Raw genomic sequence first — 25,988 nt, forward strand, 5'->3', positions numbered from 1 at the left:
ACAGAATCGGAAGCAGGCTCCAGGCTCCGAGCCATCAGCCCAGAGCCTGACGCGGGGCTCGAACTCACGGACCGCGAGATCGTGACCTGGCTGAAGTCGGACGCTTAACCGACTGCGCCACCCAGGCGCCCCTCAGACATCTGTTTTTTATAAACACTAATTTCCTTGCAACTTTTGAATAGATAATATAATTACATGTTTCCAAAGTGAAAAGTACAAAATTATATATTTAGGGAAATCTTACTGCTACCCCTGCCGCCGGCTAATGCCGTGTTTGTATCCACTGCTGACCTGTATAGGTAACCAACTTTAGGAGTTTCTTTTTATCCTTTCGGGTGTTTCTTTATGCAAATATATACCAAATAAAAATATTATATATTTTTATTCTGTGCTCCAGTTTGCTTACACAAAAGGTAGGATATTGTGTATATTATCTTACCTTTTTAAAAATTTTCTATTATTAAAAACATTTTTTTTTTAATTTTTTTTTAAATGTTTATTTATTTTTGGAACAGAGAGACACAGAGCATGAACAGGGGGCGGGGGCGGAGAGAGAGGGAGACACAGAATCGGAAACAGGCTCCAGGCTCTGAGCCATCAGCCCAGAGCCCGACGCGGGGCTCGAACTCACGGACCGCGAGATCGTGACCTGGCTGAAGTCGGACGCCTAACCGACTGCGCCACCCAGGCGCCCCTAAAAACATTTTTTTAATGTTTATTTATTTTTGAGAGAGAGGGAGAGAGAGCACAAGGAGGGGAGGAGCAGAGAGAGAGAGAGAGAAACACAGAATCTGAAGCAGGCTCCAAGCTCTGAGCTATCAGTGCAGAGCCTGACACAGGGCTTGAACCTATGAACTGTGGGATCATGACCTGAGCCAAAGTCGGATGCTTAACCAACTGAGCCACCCAGGTGCCCCTTCCCTTTTTTGATCCTGCTTTAAAATTTTTTTTAGCTTAGAGATAATTTCCATGTATATACACTTAGAGATCTTCCTTATTTAAAAAACAAAACAAAACAAAGAGTGTTCTGTTGTGTAGCTGTTCCATAGTGTAACCAGCCTTGTTACATTATGGCTTGTTTGCATGCTGTAGCAATGAAAACAGTACTGCGGTGAGTAACTTTGTACATATGTGGGTATATTGACAGAGGTGGTTTGGTTGCCAGAAGTAAGATTGCTTGGATCAGTGGATAAATGCATCAGTGGTAGGTAGATATGGTAGGATTCCCCTCTGTAGCATGGTAACATTCTGCATTCCCACCAGCAGTGCATGAAAGTACTAGTTTCTTCTCAGCTGTACCAACAGAGTATGTTATCAATCTTTTGAATTTTCACCAGTCTCATAGATGAAAGCTGAGATCTCAGTGTAGTGTTTAATTTGTATTCTCAGCAAGATGAGCATCCTTTTAAATATTTAAGGGCTTTTGATTCTCTGTGAACTGTGTATCCTCCATTTTTCTCTTGGGTTGTTCGTCTTTTTCTTCTCCATTTTTAACAGTTCTTTAAAGAGTAGGGAGATTAGTCCTTTGTCTCTGATATGAGTTATAAAAAGCCTTCTTTACTTGGTTATGGTGGCTTTTTGCCACAAGCAATTTTTTTGTTGCTGTTTTTATGAGGTTAAATTTTCCAGTCTTTTTTAAATGACTTTGGAATTTTGAACCATCATTAGAAAGGTCTTTAGGGGTTCCTAGCTGGCTCAACTGGTAGAGCATGCAACTCTTGATCTTGGGGTTGTGAGTTCAGGCCCCACATTGGGTATGGAGCCTACCTAAAAAAAAATTTTTTTTTCATTAAAAAAAAATGAGGAAGGCCTTCCTTACTCCAAAGTTATTAAAGTATTCACCCTTTTTTTTTTTTCTTTAACATATATTTACTTAGAGGTCGGCGGCGGGACAGAGAGAGAGAGAGAGAGAGAGGGAGAGAAAATGCCAAGCAGACTCTGAGCTGTCAGCACAGAGCCCAGTGCGGGGCTCTGACCCACAAACTGAGATCAGGACCTGAGCTGAAGTTGAACGGTTAACCCACTGAGCCACCCAGGGGCCACCACCAACCTTCTACCTTTTACTATGGCCATTGAATATGTTCAAATGTTACTTAAAAAAAGATTTTTTTTTTAATGTTTATTTTTGAGAGTGAGAGAGACTGAACGCAAGCAGGGGAGGAGCAGAAAGAGAGGGAGAGAGAATCTGAAGCAGGCTCCAGGCTCCAAGCTGTCAGCACGGGAGCAGGATATGGGGCTTGAACTCCCTAACCGTGAGATCATCACCTGAGCCCGAAGTCTGACACTTAACTGACTAAGCCACCCACGTGCCCCCATGTTTTATTCTAGTATCTACACAATTACATTTTCTATATTTAAATCATGATTGCCACTTCTGTCTTACAATTGGTTTCTTGATTTGTGGTGTTTTGAGCTTCACTTTTCATGTAATTTGGAATTTATGGGTTTTCTCTGCTCCTTCATTTCACTAAAGATGTAGTCTCTATGTGGGGCGTTTGTGTGTAGAGTATGTATTCTTTCTCCTTTATGCTCTGTATGATTTTTAGAAGTGGGAAAATTTGGTTAATTGTGCTTCTTCCAAAAATGGACCCTTCTAGATTTTAATGTTTACCTATACAAAACATAGTAATTTGGTATTTTATTTAAAAAAAAAAAATTTTTTTTTCAACTTTTTTTTATTTATTTTTGGGACAGAGAGAGACAGAGCATGAACGGGGGAGGGGCAGAGAGAGAGGGAGACACAGAATCGGAAACAGGCTCCAGGCTCTGAGCCATCAGCCCAGAGCCCGACGCGGGGCTCGAACTCACGGACCGCGAGATCGTGACCTGGCCGAAGTCGGACGCTTAACCGACTGCGCCACCCAGGCGCCCCAGTAATTTGGTATTTTAAATTGGAGAAGGGGGCACCTGGGTTAAGTTGGTTAAGCGTCTGACTCTTGATTTCTGCTTTGGGTTTGTGAGTTCAAGCTCCACATTGGGCTCGGTGCTGGCAGCGTGGAGCCTGCCTGGGATTCTGTCTGTCCCTCTCTCTCTGCCTCTCTCTCTCTCTCTCTAAAAATGAATAAGTAAACTGAAAAAATAAATAAATTAATTGGAGAAGGAAAGCTGAAGCTTATGTAGGTAAAGTCCTAAAATCTTAAATTGGAACATCACATTTGTTTTGCAGTAGTAAAGTTCTGTTAAAATGAGCACATTGCTTATCCTCTCAAGCTTTCAGGACAAAACAGTGTTTAGCATCTCTATGAAATCTTTGGATGCAGAAGGGTTGAGGGAGAGATCATTGTGCCCAACTTTATCACCTTTGTCCAGATTTCTAATGTTTTTTTATGTTGTATTTAATTGAGTGGTTGCTGTGGACATTTTGTGTTTCAGGGGAAAAGTATTTGAGATAAAGCTGGAGTTGAAAGGGTTGAAAGGTAATTATCGCTTGGGGTCAGGACTATAGAAGTAGCTGAAAAACTCCTTTGTCTCAATAGGCCATTCCACTCACTCTTCTTTTTCTTCAGGGCCTGTTAAAGTGCAGAGGGATGAGGGAAGATTTTGCTGTCCAGGATTATTTGCTATTGAATTTCATTGTAACCAGATCAATAACACTTTGTTACTTGGGCCATGGTGGAAATAGCTTTGTTACAGTGGCTATTGCATTGTGGTGTATTTCACACAAATGGTTTCTAATTGTCTATTGTGAAGGCAAGGAAACTGTTACTAGTGAGGAGGGAAGTAAAGTTAGATTTGTATCCTCCAAGCACTTAACCCAGAACCTGTGACATATCAGGTGAGCTGTGAAATTAATTGACTAAACCCAACTGGGAAATAGGCAGAGGAATTACACAATGTGCATTGAAATTGTTTGGAACTAGTACCACATTAAGTACAGATACTTAACAGAATTTTCCAAACATGAGAAATAAAACTTCAAATGTAATTCATGTTTCATATAATATTGGATTGGATGATTTTAAACTCCCATATCTATCACTATATATTTTTGTCACTATGTATATTAGTACTGCATACTTACAGTGTTTATAACATTATTTTACTTAGACTTAAGTTTCTTATATGATACATAGTTACTAGCATTATTTATTATTGAAAGGTAGAAGTTGGAACTTTTTTTAGCCTTATTCCGATCATATTATGCCAACAGGAATTTTTAACTAATGGGTTGACTTTTTTTTCTTTTTCTGGTTGTTAAGAAGGTACTTGCTAGTAGAAATTGAGTTTTTGTTACTCTGTATATTCTGTGGTTGTTAGCTAATTTTTCTCAACTGGTGGCTCATTTACCACTATATATTTTTTAAATTTTTTTTAATGTTTATTTATTTGAGAGAGAGCACAAGCATGAATGGGGGAGAGATACAGAGAGGGGGAGAGAATCCCAAGCAGGCTCCGTGCTGAGTGGAGCCCATTGTGGGGCTTGATCCCATCACCTGTGAGATCATGACCTAAGCCAAAATCAAGAGTTGGATGCTCAAATGACTGAGCCAACCAGGTGCTCCTGATATATATTTAAAAAGAAAGTTTTTTAAATAATCTCTGTACCCAATGTGGGGCTTGAACTCGTGACCCTGAGATTAAGAGTAGCATGCTCCATGGGGCACCTGGGTGGCTCAGTCGGTTAAGCATCTGACTTTGGCTCAGGTCATGATCTCACAGTTCGTAGGTTCGAGCCCCATGTTTGGCTCTGTGCTGACATCTCAGAGCCTGAAGCCTGCTTTGGATTCTGTGTCTCACTCTCTCTCTGCCCCTTCTTCCTCACGCTCTCTCTTTCAAAAATAAACATTATTTTAAAGTTATTGAAAAAGAGTAGCATGCTCCACCAACTAAGTCAGCCAAATGTACCATTATAATGATAATAGAAATGATAGGTGTAAATGCAAGTAACTTGAGAAGCTAGAGTATTTCTTTCTTTTTCTTTCTTTCTTTTTTCTTTTTTTCTTTTTTTTTAATGTTTTATTGTTGAGAGAGAGAGAGAGACAGAGTGCAAGCAAGGAGAGGGATAGAGAAAGAGGGAGACACAGAATACAGGTTCCAGGCTCTGAGCTGTCAGCACAAAGCCCCATGCGGGACTTGAACTCACGAACTATGAGATCATGACCTGAGCTGAAGTCAGATGCTTAACCGGACTGAACCACCCAGGCGCCCCGCTAGAGTCTTTTAATGTCCTATTTTCCCCTGGTTCAGAGACAGTGGTTAAAGCTAGCACAGAGCAAAAGAGTCGAATAAGAATTAGGACCTTGATTCATCTTAAGTGGGATGGTTTCATTTGCAGGTGGCACAAAACAGAAGATTAGCAGTTGATTCTCTGTATTGCTGTTTGGGGGTATAATTTCAGTTTTTAGAAAGATTTTTATTTAGCCGTGGACTAATTTCGGGTTTTGTGGTCAGCAGCTGTGTTGCAGCACATTAAATTGAAGGGCGATTGTTGCAATTTAGAATGCACCAGGACTCTTGTCATCCATTTGGCTTCAGGACTCTTGTCTCCTGTGCCAGATTTGCAAGTGTGGGCCAATGCAGGAGTTTAAGATTGCCCTAACAAGATTGGTGACTTAGATGTTTCCGTTATTAGTTATGTTCTATATAACTAGAGTTTGGGCTGCCAGAATAGGTTGCTTACAATTAAAAATTAACTGGATGGTGGTGAAGTGGGTGGATCTGGTCAGACAAACGTGGATCAGGACTGGATTCTGCCTCCTCCTAGCTCTGTGTGACTTTGGGCAAGTCACTTGCCCTCTTTAACCCAGTTTTTTCATCTGTTAAATGAAGATAGTAATAGTGCCTTTGTCATAGTCCTGAAGATTAACCATGTACCTGGTGCATAGTAAGCACTCAAAGATTATAGCTATTATTAATATAGCTTAATTGGTGTCTTGTTAAATACACTGTGCTTTATTGAGTCTGAGAATCCAATGAGTGTAATTGACTGTACCAGTAAATTATATACTGATAAGAAATTATAACAGTTAGATCGCCTATTGGATTTTATCTGGGATCTGCAGTTTGCCTTGGGATCTGCAGTTTGCCTTTGGGATTGATCACCTTGTCGTTTTGAATCCTGACAAATCCCTTGCTTCCCACCCTTTATACTCTCCTCTGGTTCTCAACCTCATCAAGTTCAAATCAGCCATCCTTTTTAGCTCCCATGGAATTGTTTTGTATCTGCTTCCTTACTAATCTCCCTTAAAATGTAAAAAGTACATTCTGTCAATTTTTTATTGAAAGAAATATGCTTTGGGGTCACCTGGCTGGCTCAGTTGGTGGACCACGCGACTCTTGATCTTGGGGTCCTGAGTTCAAGCCCAAGCTCAAGGCCTAGAGCTTACTTGAAAAAAAGAAAAAGTGGGGTGTCTGGGTGGCTCCGTCACTTATGTGTCCAACTTTTGATTTCAGTTCAGGTCATGATCTCACGGTTCAGGGGATTGAGCTCTGTGCTGACAGAGTGGAGCCTGCTTGGGATTCTCTCTTTTCCTCCCTCTTTGCCCTTCCCAAGCTTGTGCACATGCGCTCTCTTTCCCACTCTCTCTCAAAATAAATAAATAAACTTAAAAAGAAAAAAAGGCATTAGGGGCACCTGGGTGGCCCAGTCAGTTAAGCATCTGATTCTTGCTCTTGGTTCAGGTCATGATCTGAGTTTGAGCCCCACATCAGGTTCTGTGCTGATAGCTCGGAACCCGCTTGGGATTCTGGCTCTCTCTCTCTGCCCCTTCCCTGCTTGCACTCTCTCCTGCGCTCTCAAAATAAGTAAACTTAAATAAAAAGAAAAAAAAACCCACTTTGACGTGCTAGCATAACTGCTGTAGCTTCTTGTATACTGTAGTTCTGTGTGGCGTCAGATTTAGTACCTGTAAACACACACAAGACATTCATTACACTTTTTAAAAAATGTTTATTTATTTTTTGAGAGACGGAGAAACAGAGTATGAGCGAAGGAAGGGCAGGGAGAGAGGGAGACACAGAATCCGAAGCAGGCTCCAGGCTCTGAGCGGTCAGCACAGAGCCCAATGCGGGGCTCAAACCCACGAACTGTGAGATCGTGACCCGAGCTGAAGTCGGCCGCTTAACCAACTGAGCCACCCAGGCAGGCGTCCTTTGGTGTTGGGGATTTTTAATAAGCAAACAAAATTACACAAAATATGGGGTGCCTGGGTGGCTCAGTTGGTTAAGCGTCCGGCTCTTGGTTTTGGCTCTGGTCATGATCTGGTGGTTTATGGGTTCAAGCCCCGTGTCAGGCTCCACAGCTGGCAGCGTGGAGCCTGCTTGGAATTCTCTCTCTCCCCCGCCCCCACCTCTGCCCCTTCCCTGCTCATGCTGTCTCTCTCAAAATAAATAAACTTAAAAAAAACCCACAAAATACTGTTGGTTACAGTAAACCAGCTAAACTAGAGTCATGGCTGCTGGAGAAACAGCTACCAGAGTACTGGGAGGGACTCAGCTGGTCTTTGTTCAGAAGCTCCCACTGAACACACATAAAAATCCTAGTCATCCACGTTTAAATGTCTGCCAGTCTAAATTTAGATAATTAAAAAATATATGTATTTCATTTGCAGTTGCTAATAATCTATCAAATCTTCTCTCTCCCAACCCCACTTTTTACCATATGCCTTATACACTCTCCTTTCAAATACCAGTTTGGTATTTAAGTTGTTCACCCCCATTTCCAGTAAGGATAAGAAAAAAATAGAGAAATGCAAAGTATATAGCTAGACAACTTACCCAAATATAAAATATTTCCAAATAGTTGAAATAAGAGGGGAAAACATTGGACTCCCTGCTGTCAGCCCAGAGCCCACTTCAGATCCTCTGTCCTCTTCTGTCTCTTTGCCCCTCCCCCATTCATGCGCATGCTCTCTCTCAAAAATAGACATTTTTAAAAAAGGTTTTTTTACATTTATTTTTGAGAGACAGGGCACTAGTGGGGGAGGGGCAGACACACACACACACACACACACACACACAGGCTTCAAACTCCGAGCTGTCACCACAGAGCCCTACATGGGTCTCAAACTCACAAACTATGAGATCATGACCTGAGCCGAAGTCGGATGCTCAACTGACTGAGCCACCCAGGCACCCCGAAAATGAATTAACATTTTTTTTTTTAATTTTTTTTTTCAACATTTATTTATTTTTTGGGACAGAGAGAGACAGAGCATGAACGGGGGAGGGGCAGAGAGAGAGGGAGACACAGAATCGGAAACAGGCTCCAGGCTCTGAGCCATCAGCCCAGAGCCCGATGCGGGGCTCGAACTCACGGACCGCGAGGTCGTGACCTGGCTGAAGTCGGACGCTTAACCGACTGTGCCACCCAGGCGCCCCAATGAATTAACATTTTTAAAAATCCCTAGCATGAAAAAAAAATAATGCTTTAACTCATATGTTAAAATATCTAAAAAAGTACAACCTAGAATAGGTAAATAGGCAAGTTATATTATTGAAAATTATGGTAAAATACTCAGAAAAAAATTTACATCTTTTAAGTGCAGTTTGGTGGCATTCAATGCATTCATAGTTGTGCAAGTATCGCTACCATCCATCTCCAGAACTTTTTTTTTTTTAACATTTTATTTTAAGTAATCTCTACACCCAGCATGGGGCCCCATCTCACAACCCTGAGATCAAGAGTCACATGCTCCACTGACAGGACTGACTAGCCAGGCACCCCTACAGAACTTTTTCAGTCATCATCTCAAGCTGAAACTCTAACCATTAAACCATAATCCCCCATTCCCTACTCCTGCCAGTCCCTACTAAACACTGTTGTGTTTTCTGTCACTGTAAGTTGATCACTCTAGTTACCTCATAAAGGTTGGTTATGTTGTGATAGAAATTAAATGTTAAGAGATCAGCATGATCCCATGACCATGTCCTATTCCGCAAGATACTGGAAGAAGCAGGCATGATACTGAAGAAGGGACTTGAGATGGGTTTGAAACAGTGGAACTAGGTGGAGTGGAGTTTGTATATTTTTATGGCTCCATCTTTAAATATTTAAATCTTTTGATTCTTTCGAATATATTTCTTGAAGCACATAAGTATAGTTTTATTTTTTCCAGTTACTTAGCCCCAGTAAGTATAGTTTTATTTTTTCCAGTTATTTTTCCCTACCGATTTAAGAAACAGTTTACTTTAAAATTTCAAAATGTTCCATTACTAGATACATTGTCAAAGAAGGGCAGTTTTCCCATGCAATTTCATATGACACTTGGTAAATTCAGAGATGATGGAAAAACTAAAAAGTATCACAAAAACTCATTATCAATAATCTAGTCTCTTGGGGAACCTGGGTGGCTCAGTCAGCTAAGCATCCAACTCTTGATCTCAGCTCAGGTCTTGATCTCAAGGTCATGAGTTCAAGCCCTGTGTGAAGTCTACTTAAAAAAAAAAAAAAATCTAGGCTCTTTTTTTCTATGTAAGTAAGGTCTCTCAGAACAAAAAGAAATAAAAGGCATCCAGATTGGTAAGGAAGAAATAAAACTTTCCTAAAGACTCCACCAAAAACTGCTAGCATTGATACATGAATTTGGTGAAGTCACAGGATACAAAATCATTGTACAGAAATCTGTATACACTAATAATGAAGCAGCAGAAAGAGAAATTAAGAAAACAACCCCATTTACAATTGCACCAAAAATAATAAAATACCTAGGATAGACTGAATGAAAGAGGTGAAAGACCCGGATCCTGAAAACTATAAAACCCTGATGAAAGAAATTGAAGATGACACAGAGAAATGCAAAGGCATTCCATGTTCATGGATTAGGAGAACAAATATTGTTAAAATGTCTATACCATCCAAAGCAATCTACAGATTTAATGCAATCCTTGTCGAAATACCAGTAGCAATTTTCATAGAACTAGAACAAATAATCCTCAAATCTGTGTGGAATGTTTACAAAAGACTCTGAATAACTAAAGCAGTCTTGAAAGAGAAAAAACTGGAGGTATCATGATTTCAGACTTCAAGTTATACTACAAATTGTAGTAATCAAAACAGTATAGTACTGGCACAAAGATGGACACACAGATCAGTGAAGCAGAAAAGAAAACCCACAAATAAACCCATAAGTATGTGATCAATTAATCTTCAACAAAGGAGGAAAGACTATACAATGGGAAAAAGACAGTCTCTCCAACAAATGGTGTTGGGAAAACTGGACCACTTTCTTACACCATACATGAAAATAAACTCAAAATGGATTAAAGACCTGTTGTGAGACCTGAAGAGAGCATAAGCAGGAATTTCTTTGACATTGGCCATAGCAACATTTTTCTAAATGTGTCTCCTGAGACAAGGGAAATAAAAACAAAAATAAACTGTTAGGACTACAGTTTATAAATAAAAAGCTTTGGCATACTGAAGGAAATAGTCAAGAAAACTAAAAAACAATCTAGGGAATGAGAGAAGATATTTGCAAATGATATACCCAAGAAAGGCGTAGTATCCAAACTATATAAAGAACTGATATGTACAACTCAACAGCCAAAAAACAGGCAGAAGATATAAACAGACATTTCTCCAAAAGAGACGTACAGATGGCCAACACACGAAAAGATGCTCAACATCACTCATCATCAGGGAAATGCAAATCAAAACTACAATGAGGTATCACCTCATACCGTGTCAGAATGGCTAAAACCAACAACACAAGAAACAAGTGTTGGCAAGGATGAGGAGTAAAAGGAACTCTCTTGCCCTGTTGATGGGAATGCAAACTGGGCAGCTACTGTGGAAAACCTTATGGCGGTTCCCTCAAGAAGTTAAAGATAGAACTACCTTGGGATCCAGTAATAGCACTACTAGGTATTATCCAAAGAAATACAAAAACATTCAGAAGGATACAAGCACCCCTGTGTTTATTGCCGTATTATTTACAGTAGCCAAGTTATGGAAGCAGTCCAAGTGTCCATTGATAGATAAATGGATAAAGAAGATGTGGGGGGGGGGGGGGTGTGTGTGTATGCACATATGTACGATGGAATGTTATTCAGCTATGGAAAGATTGAAATCTTGTCATTCACAACGACATGGAGTGAGCTAGAGAGTATAATGCTAAGTGAACTGAGTAGGAGAAAGACAAACACCATATTATATCATTCATGTGTAGAATTTAAGAAAGAAAAATAAAAAAAAGAGAACAAGAAATAGATTCAACCACAGAGAACAAATTGATGGTGACCAGAGAGGAGGTGGAGGGGGGAATGAGTGAAATAGGTAATTGGGATTAAAGAAAAGAAATAAGCAAGGTCTCAATGTTTCTCTCCGTAGGAAGAAGTAAAGAATAAGAAATTGTTTTAACCTTTTTAATTTTATGCTAAATTTATTTTACTCAAATGGCACGGTTAACTCTTCGTTTTGTTATACTAGTTAAGAGAATATTGGCAGAAGGAAATGAAGTCAGGGTGTAATAGGCCCGTTCGAGGTACAGCCTTGGGAAGCCCAGCAGGAATAAGCCTAGTGATTGGAGAAGGCAGAGACAAGGTGGTGGGTGGGGAGCCTTTTCAGCAGCGCTCACCATGTTTGTTTGTAGGACTTTCTAGGAAATCTTTTTGAGCTGTATTTGTGTGAACAGCCTAAATTAGTGCCCGCCACAAAGGCAAAATCAAATTCCATAAATCTATTATTTTTTTTGCATTAGGTATATTTTGCAGTTTTAACATTTTTCAACTCCTAAAGCATTTGGAAAGGGTGAAGGGCAAATAAATACTCTCGTGGTATGGTATTTCTTATTTTCTGCTTGAGAGACATGTTCGTTTCCCCTCCTTTCCTTTTAATCTTCCTGTTTCCTTGACACACCTGCTTCTGAACCCCATCTCATCTCTCCCTGCTGTGACAGTTCACTAGCACTTCACGGTACCTAAGCCTCTTTCAACTCTTATTTTCCACCAACTGTCGGTTTCAAAATAAGGTGGCTTTGTTTGGGAGGGAAAGGGTAGAATCCTTTCTGAATGTCTCCTTTTCCTTTGAAGCAGGAGCACTTCAGAGACAATTGAACTGCTTTTAGGTTTTTCTTACCACCCAGCTTTTGCTTCTGATAGATCCTGCCGTGAACACAGTTCTGTTGATGACATCGATTTGTTGCTATGGAAATAGTGGTAATGTCACAGATTCAGCCCAGTGACTTGACTTCAGGTTCAGACAGGAGAAATGGGCAAGGCCTTAGGGGAGAACCTCATTAAAACTGAAAGCTATCAATTATAAACAGGTGAAAGGTGAATGGAGCCAACCTTTCATATAATGAAAACAAAAGTGAACCCCTAGCAAATTGACTGCATGCAGTTGAATGCAACAGCATGAATTCTGACCCATGAGAGTCTTCAACGAAATAAAAACATTACACTTTCTTGGAGTATTTCTTCTGCTTAAGTTGAAATCTTTTAAGCTGAATTATTTGCACTAAAGTTGTCTTTTTTTGGGTTCCCAGGACACGGGCAGCAGCAGGTAGTTCCTTCTCTGGCCTCAGCAGCCAACCCACCAGCCAGCAAGCCCCAGCAACAGAATGGGAGCTCAGGGATGGGTAAGCTACTGTGTGAGGACACGTGCTGATTATATGTATCAGGCCTCTGAGTAGTGTTTAGAAATTTAATCTGGGACTAAAGGGAGTTTTCAAAATGTCATTCATGGTAGTTGCTTCTTGCAAAGGATAGTTCCAATTCTTACAGTAAAGTATGTGATTGAAAAAATGATTAAAGATAGCCTTTTAAAGATACTTCATATGCCTGTTTTAATCAGAATGATACACTGTTCTCTGTTAATAGTTTATCTGGTGGTTTCTCACATCTTACGTTTTGCACTCTCTTGACTTGTGAATTTACATATCTTTTAAATTTGCACCTTTTAACTATTTGGAATCCACTTAACTGAATTTCGCTTGTCTCTCTCCAAGTTTCCCATTTGGGGCCCTCACGGGTATTTATCTTAATGTGAAGACGGTATCATTTATACCGGTCATAGGTTCTGCTTCTCAGTCTCATGGATGAGAAATCATTTCTTCCTTTAACTCTCTGCAGTAGGTCCTGAGAGGCTATAATGGAATCATTTTGTTTACTTTCTGGCCTTCACTTTAGGAACTACTATTGAGAATGATGATGTGTGGAATTTGGTTGGATTTGTTTTTTTTAAATTTTTTTTTTTTTTCAACGTTTATTTATTTCTGGGACAGAGAGAGACAGAGCATGAACGGGGGAGGGGCAGAGAGAGAGGGAGACACAGAATCGGAAACAGGCTCCAGGCTCTGAGCCATCAGCCCAGAGCCCGACGCGGGGCTCGAACTCACGGACCGCGAGATCGTGACCTGGCTGAAGTCGGACGCTTAACCGACTGCGCCACCCAGGCGCCCCAGGTTGGATTTGTTTTTAGAGGTCCTTTTTTTCTGTCACAGTGTCTCATACACCCCCTCCTCTCTTCCTCTCAACTATTAATTGCTAATTTTAAATGCTGAGATTTTAAGAAAAACAAGGTTAAGGCATCACTAAGGTGGCTGTGAAACTTTCAGGACATGGGACTTCATTGTTCTTTGATGTTTTTATCTATCTTGCAATATCTGTCAATCTACCTTCCATCTAGCTCCCCTGTATACGTGTATCTATTTATACACAACTCTCAAATTATGTTCTGTTGAAGGAGGTAGTGGCATAGATATACTAACATGGTAAATAATGTAAAAGTCACTTCCTTAAGCCTGAAATGCAAATCGTATATTGTTCCTTTCCTTCTCACAGATTTATTTTCCCAGTTGTCTGTCTTTGGCTTGTATTAACATTTATTTTTAAAAGTCAGTTAATGCTTTTTAAACACACATCAACTGGGTGGTGAAAGAAAAAAAAACTGGGTGTGTATTGAGGGGAAGCATGTTTTGTATAACTATCTTCTTGATGATATTAGGTATGCATATACACATGCATTCTGCGAAGTTCACTTGCTTCTTTGCATAATCTTGACACAATTATTACTGTTGTATGTGTAGTTCTCTCTTGACTCCTCAGTTAGAATAGGAAATGTTAAGATCTAGGACAGTCTGTATGGTTTTTATTAAATGCTGCAAATACTGGGGCACCTGAGTGGCTCAGTCAGTTGTGTCTATCTCTTAATTTTGGCTCAGGCCGTGATCCCAGCGTTGTGGGAAGGAGCCCTTCATCGGATTTCAGGCTGAGCGTGCAGCCTGCTTAAGGTTATTTCTCTTCTCACTCCCTGGCTCACGCACATGCTCTCTCTAAAATTAAAAAAAAAATTTTTTTTTAATGCTACAAATGCCTAGAATAATGTCTTACAGGTTGTACAAACTGAGTAAATAAATGCTGAAAATGGTAGGTTTACATCTCTAGCAAAATTCCATTCTAAAGAAATGTTTTGATAGAGAAGATTTGAAGTAATTGGACTAAATTACATTTTCTGAATTTGGAGGTTGAAACTTTATAGAAACTGTGCATATAAAGGAATTCCTGTGTTTATAAGCTTTAATTACCTGTTTTTTTCCAAGTGCACAGTAGCTGCTTAGGCTTGGGTAAAGAGGCAGAAGGGATCTTGGTTCCCAGCCACCTGGTTGTCTTGAACCAAAAACTGATTGTTGCCCTTTGCCCCCAACTAAACCCAGTCACATAGACTTCAGTGTAGACCTTTCAGTCCTATAGACCAGTTGAGAACAGTGAGTTTTCTGAAGATGTTTTGAGGTAAAATATTTGTGATAGGTATTGGTGTCCTTCACCTCAGATGGTTCATCTACTGTGTCCTTCACCTCCTAACCTTTTCTTCTGCTTTTTTTTCTTAATGTTTATTTTTGAGAGAGAGACCGAGCAGAGGTGGGGCGGAAAGAGAGACACACACACAGAATCCAAAGCAACCCCAGGCTGAGCTCTCAGCACAGAGCCCGATGCGGGGCTCAGACTCATGAATGGTGAGATCATGATCTGAGCTGAAGTCGGACACTTAACTGAGTCACCCAGGCGCCCCGCTTCTGTTTTTTTTTTTCTTATACATGCAGTGACTTGCCGTTGGTTTGACCAGTCAAGGATGTTGGTTGATTTTCTTTCTCTGACCCATTATCTCTCCTGTTGATACAATAAGATAGTTTAAGAAGGATGAGTCTCAGCTCAGTCAGTTGAGCATCCAACTCTTGATTTCGATTCTTGATCTTACAGTTTGTGGGTTTGAGCCCTGTGTCGGGCTCTGCATTGGCAGTGTGGAGCCTTCTTGGGATTGTCTGTCTGTCTCTCTCTCTCTCTCTCTCTCTCCCAAAATAAATTTTTAAAAAAAGTTAAAAATGGGGCGCCTGGGTGGCACAGTCGGTTAAGCGTCCGACTTCAGCCAGGTCACGATCTCGCGGTCCGTGAGTTCGAGCCCCGCGTCGGGCTCTGGGCTGATGGCTCAGAGCCTGGAGCCTGTTTCCGATTCTGTGTCTCCCTCTCTCTCTGCCCCTCCCCCGTTCATGCTCTGTCTCTCTCTGTCCCAAAAATAAATAAACGTTGAAAAAAAATTAAAAAAAAAAAAAGTTAAAAAGGACAGGCCTCTGAAAGAGCAGTGTCTGGACTCACTATTGACCTCAGTCATAGCTTAAGTCAGCAAATAAAGTAGTAAGCTTCTGTGTGCCCAGCCTTCATTCTCCATCTCTTTTCTAGCTGCCTGTTTTGGTCTCCGATGTCCATATCTCTTGATTGATAAAAAGGAAAAACTCGTGGCCTCTCATTTTGTATGATTTCATGAGCAACACCTCAGTAATTGAGAGTTGTACAAAACTTACATAAAATTTATGTAGAACAATGATTGCCCTTCTTTGTGTTTGTTTTTAAAGGTTCCACTGCATCTAAGACTTATGGTGCCTCAAAGACATTTGGAAAAGCTGGAGCTACCAACCTAGTGAACACAGGTTCTGGAGGAACACAGGTCAAAGTGGTACCCATCGCCAGCCTCACCCCTTACCAATCCAAGTGAGTTTTTCCATAGAGTACGTTCAGAATGTACTTACAGTATGATGCTAGGGGTTATTATGGGCTCTTGTATTATGTGTATGCGAACTTCAGGGCTATCATACATAAAGTAAGTTTCATCTCTTTTTTTCCCTCCAGAGGGGGAAGAGGGTACAAATTGTGGCAACCATTAACTCTCTTATCATAAAAGAATGGCAAGAATGGGGCTCCTGGGTGGCTTAGTCGGTTAAGCATCCGGCTTCAGCTCAGGTCATGATCTCACGCTCTGTGAGTTCGAGCCCCACGTTGGGCTCTGTGCTGACAGCTCAGAGTCTGGAGCTTGCTTCAGATTCTGTATCTCCTTCTCTGTCTCGCCTCTCCCCGGCTTACTCTTTCTCAAAAATAAATAAATGTTAAAAAAAAAAAAAAAAGGCAAGAAAAGCAATCTACTGTAGATTATGGGGTTTCATTAATTTTGAAAGAATTTGATTTGAAAAATATTTAATGCCTTAAAGAATCCATTTATCATCAGGAGTAAAAAATAAATATTTGTTGTAATTCAGAAGACATTTCATCTTCTCATCATATAAATAAGTGACTTTTAGTCTAAAAATTGTTAGTATGGTTTAGGTGACTAAAAAAATCTGTACTATTAGTATAACTGCATTACTATACCCTGAATGGATATTTCTTTTTTTTTTAATGTGTATTTATTTTTGAAGGGGAGAGAGAGAGAGAGAGACAGAGAGAGACAGCCAGCTCATGAGCGGGGGAGGGGCAGAGAGAGAGGGAGACGCAGAATCCAAAGTGGGCTCCAGGCTCTGAGCTGTCAGCACAGAGCCCGACACAGGGCTCGAACTCATGAACCATGAGATCATGACCTGAGTCAAAGTCAGACGCTTAACCAACTGAGCCACTCAGGCACCCCTGGATATTTCTTATATATAATTCTTTTCCATTTGATTTTAGCAGTTGAGAATGAGTGAATTCTCTTTTCAGAGTTCTTTCAGCTATGTTTTTATTCATTCTTCAATTCTTTGCAGTGCAGGGGTAAGGAGTAAGGTAACTAATGTGCCCAACACGTGCCAACCAGGATAGGCACCAAGACTGGATATTGATTGAATCTTGTGCCTCCTTTTTTTAGTGGCCTCTGTCTGAAGTCATACTACTTTGGTGTGTTTTCCTTTGGTAGCTCACCAATACCGTGTTCCATAATTTTGTATTTATATTCAGTGTGTGTTAGAATGGAGACAGAAGTTTGACACTAGTTTTATCAGTTCCCATAATTGAAAATAGTGGCAAAATATAATTGCTGGTATTCTGCATTTTCTAGCTTAGAACCTTTCATTAAGGGGATACCGTTGCCTTGGTGATGCTTTTTGGAGAAGGGAGAGGGTTTATAAATTTACTACTTTGACAGGAGAATGAGTTAGTGTTAAATCATCTCGTATGTTTTACTACTTGCTTATTCTATAAACTGTCAAACCTGTATGTCCTCTTGGGGTTTTAATTAGCTGGATTAAAATACAGCTTATATTGAAAAATGGAATATGCATAAGATAAGAAAGACTATAGGAAGATAATAGGGCACCCTTTTAGACATTTCCCACGTAAGACTGAGCACTAACATAATCTGTTTGGTTTCTAGGTGGACTATCTGTGCTCGAGTTACCAACAAAAGTCAGATCCGTACCTGGAGTAATTCCCGGGGGGAAGGGAAGCTCTTCTCCCTAGAACTGGTTGATGAAAGTGTGAGTATTTGTCAAGTGGGGAAATAGGAGGAGCCTAAGAAACAGAGGGCTCATCTCTGTGCAGGCCTATGAGATGAGGAACAGTAGTAGGCCAAAAATAAACATGATTGTTATTGTGGTTTTTCCTGTCTGTATTCTTTTGCTGGCTCTCTGTGTGCAAAGGGTTAAAGGTCTTAAATAAAATCCTTCGTTTTATTTTACTTTATTGAAAAGCAATTTTTTTTAATTATTGTTTTTAGATAGGCTTCACACCCAACAGGGGCCTGGAATTCATGACCCTGAGATCAAGAGTCACATGCTCGGGGAACCCAGCTGACTCATTCGATGGAGCATGTGACTCTTGATCTCGGTGTAGTGAGTTTGAGCCCCACGTTGGGTGTAGAGATGAGATTACTTAAAAAAAAAAGCCACGTGCTGTACCAACTGAACCAACCAGGCACTTCTAAAATCCTTGATTTTAAAGGAAAGCATTTGTAGAAATTTATTTGTTTGTTTGTTTGGGGGTGGAGGCAGGTGAGCAAGGGGCTGAGAGAGAGAGAAGCGGGGCTCATGCTCAACCAATGTTGGACTTGAACTCACGAACCGTGAGAACATGACCTGAGCTGAAGTCAGATGCTTAGCAACTGAGCCACCCAGGGTGCCCAATAATTAGTTTTTTAAATGTATAAGCAGCCTCATGAGCAGTAGAAAGCAGAGACACTCTGTCTGACTTGTTAGCAGGCTAAGTTGAAGCCCTGAGAGGTGATGTCTGGTTATGAGCAAAGTGTTGCTTTGGGCCACAGCAGAAGGCATACAGCAGCCACCTTGAAAAGTGAGTGGTTGGGGCGCCTGGGTGGCTCAGTCGGTTAAGCTGCCGACTTCGGCTCAGGTCATGATCTCGCGGTCCGTGAGTTTGAGCCCCACGTCAGGCTCTGTGCTGACCGCTCAGAGCCTGGAGCCTGTTTGGGATTCTGTGTCTCCCTCTCTCTCTGACCCTCCCCCGTTCATGCTCGCTCGCTCTCTGTCTCAAAAATAAATAAACGTTAAAAAAAAATTTTTTTTTTTTTTAAAAGAAAAGTGAGTGGTTTTGTGGGAGATGGATTCTGGCTGTGCAAACTCTATACTTAAACAAAACCAAAGCATGATGAAGAGACAAAACATCCAAGTTGTGGAATCTCTTGACAGTCTCGTTAGCTGTTTGTTAGTTTTATTTATAATTCCTAGTATGTACTTCACACATTGTTTTCAAGCTGCTGCCTATTTCCTATTGGTTCAAAGTTCTGCAAGGGCGGGGGAAAAATTGGTGGTTTGTTTTGGGTTTTTAGTTTTTGGAAGATGGAGTGATATCCCAAATGTATTGACTGTGTGATGGCAGAATCAGTATCAGAACCTAATTTTTTACCAAATTATTGGTCTGATCTGTCAGTTGGCAAAAATTTGAGCCTTTTTTAAGTTTCTTATCCATCTATAGTTTGTTTTTGTTTTTTAAGTGAAGATTTTATTTTTAAGTAATCTCTACACCCAGCGTGGGGCTTAAATTTATAACCCCGAGATCAAGAGTCACGTGCTCCACCAACGAGCCAGCCGGGTGTCCCCATCTATAGTATTTTGACTGACGGAAAAGTAAAGTGAAAATCAAATCACAAGCAACTTGAAAACGTGACTTATTGTAACATTTTGACAGTGACTCCCGAATATATCCATCCCTCGCTTGGCGCCAACGTGAGGGCAGCTGGTGATTCATTTGGCTCATCACGCTTCCTTATGGGCTTCATTCGTGTCAGTGTTCAAAATTTGTTTTTATTTCTGTTGTCAGAATATTAAAATCACTAGGTTCATTGTGGGTTTTTTTGTTTTGCCTTGTTTTTAGGGTTCTAATTTGAGGTTCATAAAGCACCGTAACAGGATTAGCTAGTTAAACCCAAGTTGTTGGCTGGGGTTAATAGCTTGAATGTGTGACCACAAAATACGTGTTTCTGGGGCATCTGTAGACCTCTCACACATCCCATTTGTGCTTGTGTTACTGCTTAAAGATGTCATTTTGACACCACGGTGTCCTGCTTTTCAGTGGTAAAACTTGATGGACACAATTCTAACCGGTTCTTGCTTGTTTCTGCAGGGTGAAATCAGAGCTACTGCTTTCAACGAGCAAGTGGACAAGTTTTTTCCCCTTATTGACATGAACAAGGTATGGTGGTGTCGCGTTGAGAACTGAAACAGTTGAGTGGCATGGGGGACTCTCGTCCTTCGGAGAACTGCGTAGTGGTAAGGAATTTGTGGTTTAATCTGATAGATTACCCACGTTCCACAGCTTGCCTCTTTTGCAGGTCTATTACATCTCTAAAGGCACCCTGAAGATTGCTAACAAACAGTTCACAGCTGTTAAAAATGACTATGAGATGACCTTCAATAATGAGACTTCCGTCGTGCCCTGTGAAGATGGTCATCATTTACCAACAGTTCAGTTTGATTTCACAGCGATTGGTGACCTGGAGAATAAGTCTAAAGATTCTCTGATAGGTAAGTCTGCAAATGAGAGCAAAGAGAGTTGGGATTATTAGTTTTTGTTTGCAACATGTAAGGGAAATGTAAGACTTAAGTGCTCGCCATTCAACCTTGGATCATGCTGTAATGGAGCTTTGACCGTTTTTTGCTAACACATTGTGCCTGTATTTTAGACATAATTGGGATCTGCAAGAGCTATGAAGATGCCACCAAAATCATAGTGAAATCTAACAACAGAGAAGTTTCGAAGAGAGACATCTATTTGATGGACATGTCAGGGAAAGTGGTGACCACTACTCTGTGGGGAGAAGATGTAAGCATTTGTACTGAGCAGTCAGAGCGTGTGCAGAAGTCAGAGATGTAGAGAGCTGGGTGGCTGTCTTGTCTTAAGAGTTGTGGGTTATGCTAAGAGAAATTAGAGGAAGACATATATCATATGATTTCACTCATATGAGGATTTTAAGAGACAAAACAGATGAACATAAGGGAAGGGAAACAAAAATAATATAAAAACAGGGAGGGGGACAAAAACAGAAGAGACTCTTAAATATGGAAAACAGAGGGTTACTGGAGGGGGTGTGGGAGGGGGGATGGGCTAAATGGGGAAGGGGCATTAAGGAATCTACTCCTGAAATCATTGTTGCACCATACGCTAACTAATTTGGATGTAAATTAAAAAAAATAAAATTAGGGGCGCCTGGGTGGCGCAGTCGGTTAAGCGTCTGACTTCAGCCAGGTCACGATCTCACGGTCCGTGAGTTCGAGCCCCGCGTCAGGCTCTGGGCTGATGGCTCGGAGCCTGGAGCCTGTTTCCGATTCTGTGTCTCCCTCTCTCTCTGCCCCTCCCCCGTTCATGCTCTGTCTCTGTCTGTCCCATAAATAAATAAAAACGTTGAAAAAAAATTAAAAAAAAAAAATTAAATTAAAAAAAAAAAAGAGTTGTGGGGCCTTGGCCATGTAGGCCCTTCCTAATGAAGGATTGAGCTGTCTAGGGAATATTTGAAATTCTTTATTTGATTTACTTTTGTGAGGTATGCTATGATTTAAGTTTTATACAGAGAGGTGATCTTTCTTCTAACCCTAGATTAGTTTTAATGTATCTTTGAACAGATTCCTGTGAGTGAGGTTAACTTGGATAGATTCCATGTACTATTTTATTGCATTTATTCTACTATTGACTGTGTTCCTTGTTTTCTATAAAAATGTTCTGTGTGTTCTTCCTGACAGTGACACCTGTTCACTGTATTTGATTGGTGTTTTTGTCGTTACCCAGGCTGATAGATTTGATGGTTCTAGACAACCTGTGATGGCTATCAAAGGAGCCAGAGTTTCTGATTTTGGTGGACGGAGCCTCTCTGTACTGTCTTCAAGCACGGTCATTGTGAATCCTGACATCCCGGAGGCCTATAAGCTTCGTGGATGGTAGGTATTTGGGGGCTAAACCAAGGGGTCATTTGAGCCTGGCCTTTGAGAAGAAGTGGCTCTTTTGGTTCTTATGATCAGTATGTGAGCTGTCTGCAGAACAGAGGGCTGTGTTACCGAATGGAGCAGTTCCTATATTTCTCGGAGGCGTTATGCCTTCTGAGAGGATGGCTTTAAAGCCCTTAAACTGACAAGCCTGTAATCCCATGACAAACCCAGAGATTCCGGAGGAGGCAGTTAGCATGGACGTGCCACATGCTGACCTTTATCCTGCCAAGTAGGGTGGGGCCAGGCTGTTCCAGCCGGGACCCGAGGGACCGTAAGCTAGAGCCAGCTTTCTTTCCTAGGTTTAAAGCTGTGGGCTTCTGTGGTGTGGGCAAAGAGTGTACTTCCCTGTTCTGTCCAGTTGTTGGTGCTGAGCACATCTTCCGGTGTGTTCACTGGACTCTGATAAAGTGCAATGGAAACAGTGGGCTCTTGTTGGCACTGCATTGTTATTCCCAGGCACTTGGATGAGAGCCTGTTAAGATCGCACTATATCTGGCATTTTAGGGTGTTAAAACTCTGCCTTTAAAGAGCACTTCAAACTGAAACATAGTGTGCAAGAATTGATGTGGTTAGGGAAAAACACTTTAGCTTGAGCTTAAATAATTTGTGTAGCTGTAGTCCCAGGGGATTGTATCGGTTTCCACCTATGTCTTAGGGTTTTAGTGATTAAAGAATTCGCTCCTGTGACATACTTCTCACTTTTATTTTGAGTGTAATGTGAACCAGTAGTAGCACTAGTGTTTGAGTAGTTTCATGAAACATCTACTAGAGTGTTCGTGACACTTAAGCCAGCCTCCTGAGTATGGTCCACACGTATCTATATTTATTCCGGTAGCTGGCATTGCATTATAAGGCAGGTCCTGCTCATAGTCTGACCAGAAATAACCACAGCTGTGGTCTGTCCTTCTCGCTTGATTTTCTTTCAGGCTCTAGAGCTTGACCCCAGGTTAATGGCATGCCCACGTTAAGGTCTTCATATTTTACTTGTCAGTAACAGTGATCCTGGTCAACATAAAAAGACATGGCTGTCTCCAGAATAAAATAACCTGCCGTTGATCAAAGAGAAGTTCACTGCACACACCCCACCTAGGCATGGGTTGGAGATGTTTGATCTTGGTTGTAACAATGTGGAGGGGTTTTTGTTGTTTTCTTTTTTTTTTTTCCAATGTGGAATTTTTTTATTGTAAGAAGGGCTGTTTCAGTCTTTGCTCTGTTGATTCCTGATGAGCTATCTTTGGTGGCAAATGTCTCCTTGGAGTTTTTGAAACTGTAAACTGGTGTAGATAGTAGTGAAACGGATTTATGGACCTTGCTGTGCTTCTGTGACGGATTTAGCCGCTTCCCTGACAGAATGTGAAGGCCATTGTCTGCAGCTTAGGGCAGCACCCATTCTGTGACATGGTCCCTTTTTAAGGAGCCTGCTCTCTCTGTGGTTAGCTTTCACTTATCCTCCTTTTAGATGACATTGGCATGTTTTTAATCTCAGACTGACTCCTCCCTCCCCCAAGTATGTTTCTGAGCTGTTTTCCTTCATGTCAGCTGATATGTGTTCAGGAAATATAATCAGTTTTAATCATAATGCAACACAAATTAATGTTAATTTTAATATTGGCATAGGTAGAACCTCACTAAGATAAATCTACGAGAAAATAGATAATATCTTAAATTACTTCGGGTTACGTAATCTTTAGATTCTCTGTCAGGCTTATAAGATCTTTTACCATGAAATTTTTTTTTTTTTGCCACAAAAAACGTGACAGTCAATATGCTGACTGTCACTTTCTATACTGATACAGTTCAGTGATGATAAAAATGTGGCTACTTGCTGAGAATGAGCATCAGTAGCCTAAAGAACTGTGTATAACAGATGCTAATTTAAGAAAAGGTTCTGTGATATTCTGGCACTGTCTTTCTTGACCACTGGGGGGCATCAGAGCAATTGAGATGAAAAGAGGTCATTCACTTCCTGCAGTTGGCTTAAGATACAAGGAGGAACATAATCATTTCAGCCCATGTGACCACAACCTATGAATGTAGGACAGGTGGGGGGGGGGGGGGCTAGTGAATAGCCTCTGATGTCTAGAAACAAGTAGCATATTCAATAAGTATAATAAAGTACCTGTTGTTCTTTGTTTATTTTTCAGGTTTGACTCTGAAGGACAAGCCTTAGATGGTGTTTCCATCTCTGATCTAAAGAGTGGAGGAACAGGAGGTAGCAACACCAACTGGAAAACTCTATATGAGGTTAAATCAGAGAACCTAGGCCATGGTGACAAGGTACATTCCTAACTGTCTTCACAAAAGCATATAGAGTGTGCAGAAGAATGAGTTTTCCAACCTGATTTCTGGTACCACCTGTCAGACGTTCATTCAGAGCTGTGATTCTTACCTGGAGGTCTGACCAGAGCATGGCATGACAGTTGAGAATCACCAGAGTGAGGGAGTCGTGCTTACTAATAGGCTATGTCATATCCCTCAGATATCCTGTGGCAGAAAAACATTAGAAACTGACTTAGAGAGTTAATTCTTAGAGGGATCCTGATGAAGTGGTAATAACTTCGGGTCTATGTTTGTTTTTGCTGATTGTTCCTGCAAGTTGAAGTGCCCACACACCAAGAAGGTGGGTTTTGAGGTTATAGCTAACACTGAGCATTAGTCAGGCTCAGGGTCAGACATCAGGCAGTTCACACGTGCCCTCACTGGCTGTACAGTATTAAACTCTCACGGGCTGAGATTTTGCCACTGTTCTCTGATGGGAATCGGCTCTGGTATTTGACTTCAGTTGCAGCTTCCTTTCAATGTTTGTATGTAATGACTCTCTTCCTGTCTTGATCTAAACCTGTATTCTGCCAGCAGTTCATTATTTAAGTCATTTATTTCTCCTTTATGCTCCCCAAAAGAGCAATTCCCACTTTTATTGTTTTCATATTATATAATACAGTTTTTATTCCTTTCCCCCTCGTTTCACTATACTCCCTTATCCCTCATTGTCGTCAACAGCATCTGATGATGCTGTCACCTGGCATCTTGAGACTTAAACATTAGACAGATAGGTATTGTCTTGTCATAGGAACAGCCACTCTTCAGGTTCTCTTTTCCCAATTTTCTTCTTAGATCTACAGGTAGACTGTGTGTAATAAATCAGGCCTGTGGGCACCTGGCTGGCTCAATCAGAAGAGCAGGTGACTCTTGATCTTGGGTCCTACATTGGGTGTAGAGATTACTTTAAAAAAAAAAGAAAGAAAGAAAAAGAAATCAGGGACGCTTGGGTGGCTCGGTCAGTTAAGCATCTGATTCTTGATATCAGCTCAGGTCATGATCTTACGGTTGTGGGATTGAGCCCACGTTGCGCTCTGTGCTCATAGCACATAACCTGCTTGGGATTCTCTCTTTCTCCTTCCCTCTCTGCCCCTCCCTCTCTCTCTGCCTCTCTCTCCCTCCCTCCCTCCCTTCCTCCCAGTAAGTAAACATCAAAAAGAAGAGGAAGAAGAAAAGAAAAATCATGCCTGGAGAGTACCCATTTGTACCTAAACTTTATTTTTAAAAATTTTTTTTTAATGTTTATTTTTGAGAGAGAGACAGTGCGAGCAGAGGAGGGTCAGAGAGAGAGGGAGACACAGAATATGAAACAGGCTCCGGGGTCTGAGCAGTCAGCACAGAGCCCGGTGCGGGGCTCGAACTCACGGACCGCGAGATCGTGACCTGAGCCGAAGTCGGACGCTTAACCGACTGAGCCACCCAGGTGCCCCAATTCATGACTTTAAAGTACAGGTACAGGGGCACCTGGGTGGCTCAGTCGGTTAAGCGTCCGACTTCGGCTCAGGTCACGATCTCGCGGTCCGTGAGTTCGAGCCCCGCACCGGGCTCTGTGCTGACTGCTCAGACCCCGGAGCCTGTTTCATATTCTGTGTCTCCCTCTCTCTCTGACCCTACCCCGTTCATGCTCTGTCTCTCTCTGTCTCAAAAATAAATAAACGTTAAAAAAAAAAAAAAAATTAAAAAAATAAATAAAGTCATGAATTGAATCTGGACCTTATCTAAAAATACAGAAAATTCTATAGGCATTCTCCTAGGAGACTTATTTTCTCTAGAGCCTTCTAGATAGAGGGCTCAACAAATCTCTTTAAATATCCATATTATTGGGTTTTGCCTTCTTTGTTCTAAGACATTGGGAAGCCCCAGAGATTGCTGACCTGGCTCCGAATTCAGAGTACACCCAGAGGGAACTGCTCACCCCTCAAAATTATTTACCCTGTATCCTTTCTGTGAGAGTTAAAAAGCAAAACCAGGGGCGCCTGGGTGGCGCAGTCGGTTAAGCGTCCGACTTCAGCCAGGTCACGATCTCGCGGTCCGGGAGTTCGAGCCCCGCGTCGGGCTCTG

The 25,988-nt window shown here is 41.2% G+C and overlaps 1 protein-coding gene across 1 annotated transcript in view; it reads left to right on the forward strand.

The window, feature by feature from the left end:
* The window catches only part of RPA1 (replication protein A1), a 75,608-nt gene that overhangs the window by 39,411 nt on the left and 10,209 nt on the right, over positions 1-25,988 (forward strand). Inside the window, exons 6-13 of the mRNA XM_040455501.1 lie at positions 12,426-12,518; positions 15,789-15,924; positions 17,552-17,654; positions 19,753-19,821; positions 19,961-20,153; positions 20,312-20,451; positions 21,412-21,560; positions 23,753-23,885. Coding sequence (XP_040311435.1) covers positions 12,426-12,518; positions 15,789-15,924; positions 17,552-17,654; positions 19,753-19,821; positions 19,961-20,153; positions 20,312-20,451; positions 21,412-21,560; positions 23,753-23,885 — 1,016 coding nt within the window. The remainder of the gene's footprint in view (positions 1-12,425; positions 12,519-15,788; positions 15,925-17,551; positions 17,655-19,752; positions 19,822-19,960; positions 20,154-20,311; positions 20,452-21,411; positions 21,561-23,752; positions 23,886-25,988) is intronic.

This window comes from Herpailurus yagouaroundi, unplaced genomic scaffold (assembly GCF_014898765.1).
Source record: "Herpailurus yagouaroundi ecotype Mexico unplaced genomic scaffold, PumYag 215, whole genome shotgun sequence".
Classification (NCBI taxonomy): domain Eukaryota; kingdom Metazoa; phylum Chordata; class Mammalia; order Carnivora; family Felidae; genus Herpailurus; species Herpailurus yagouaroundi.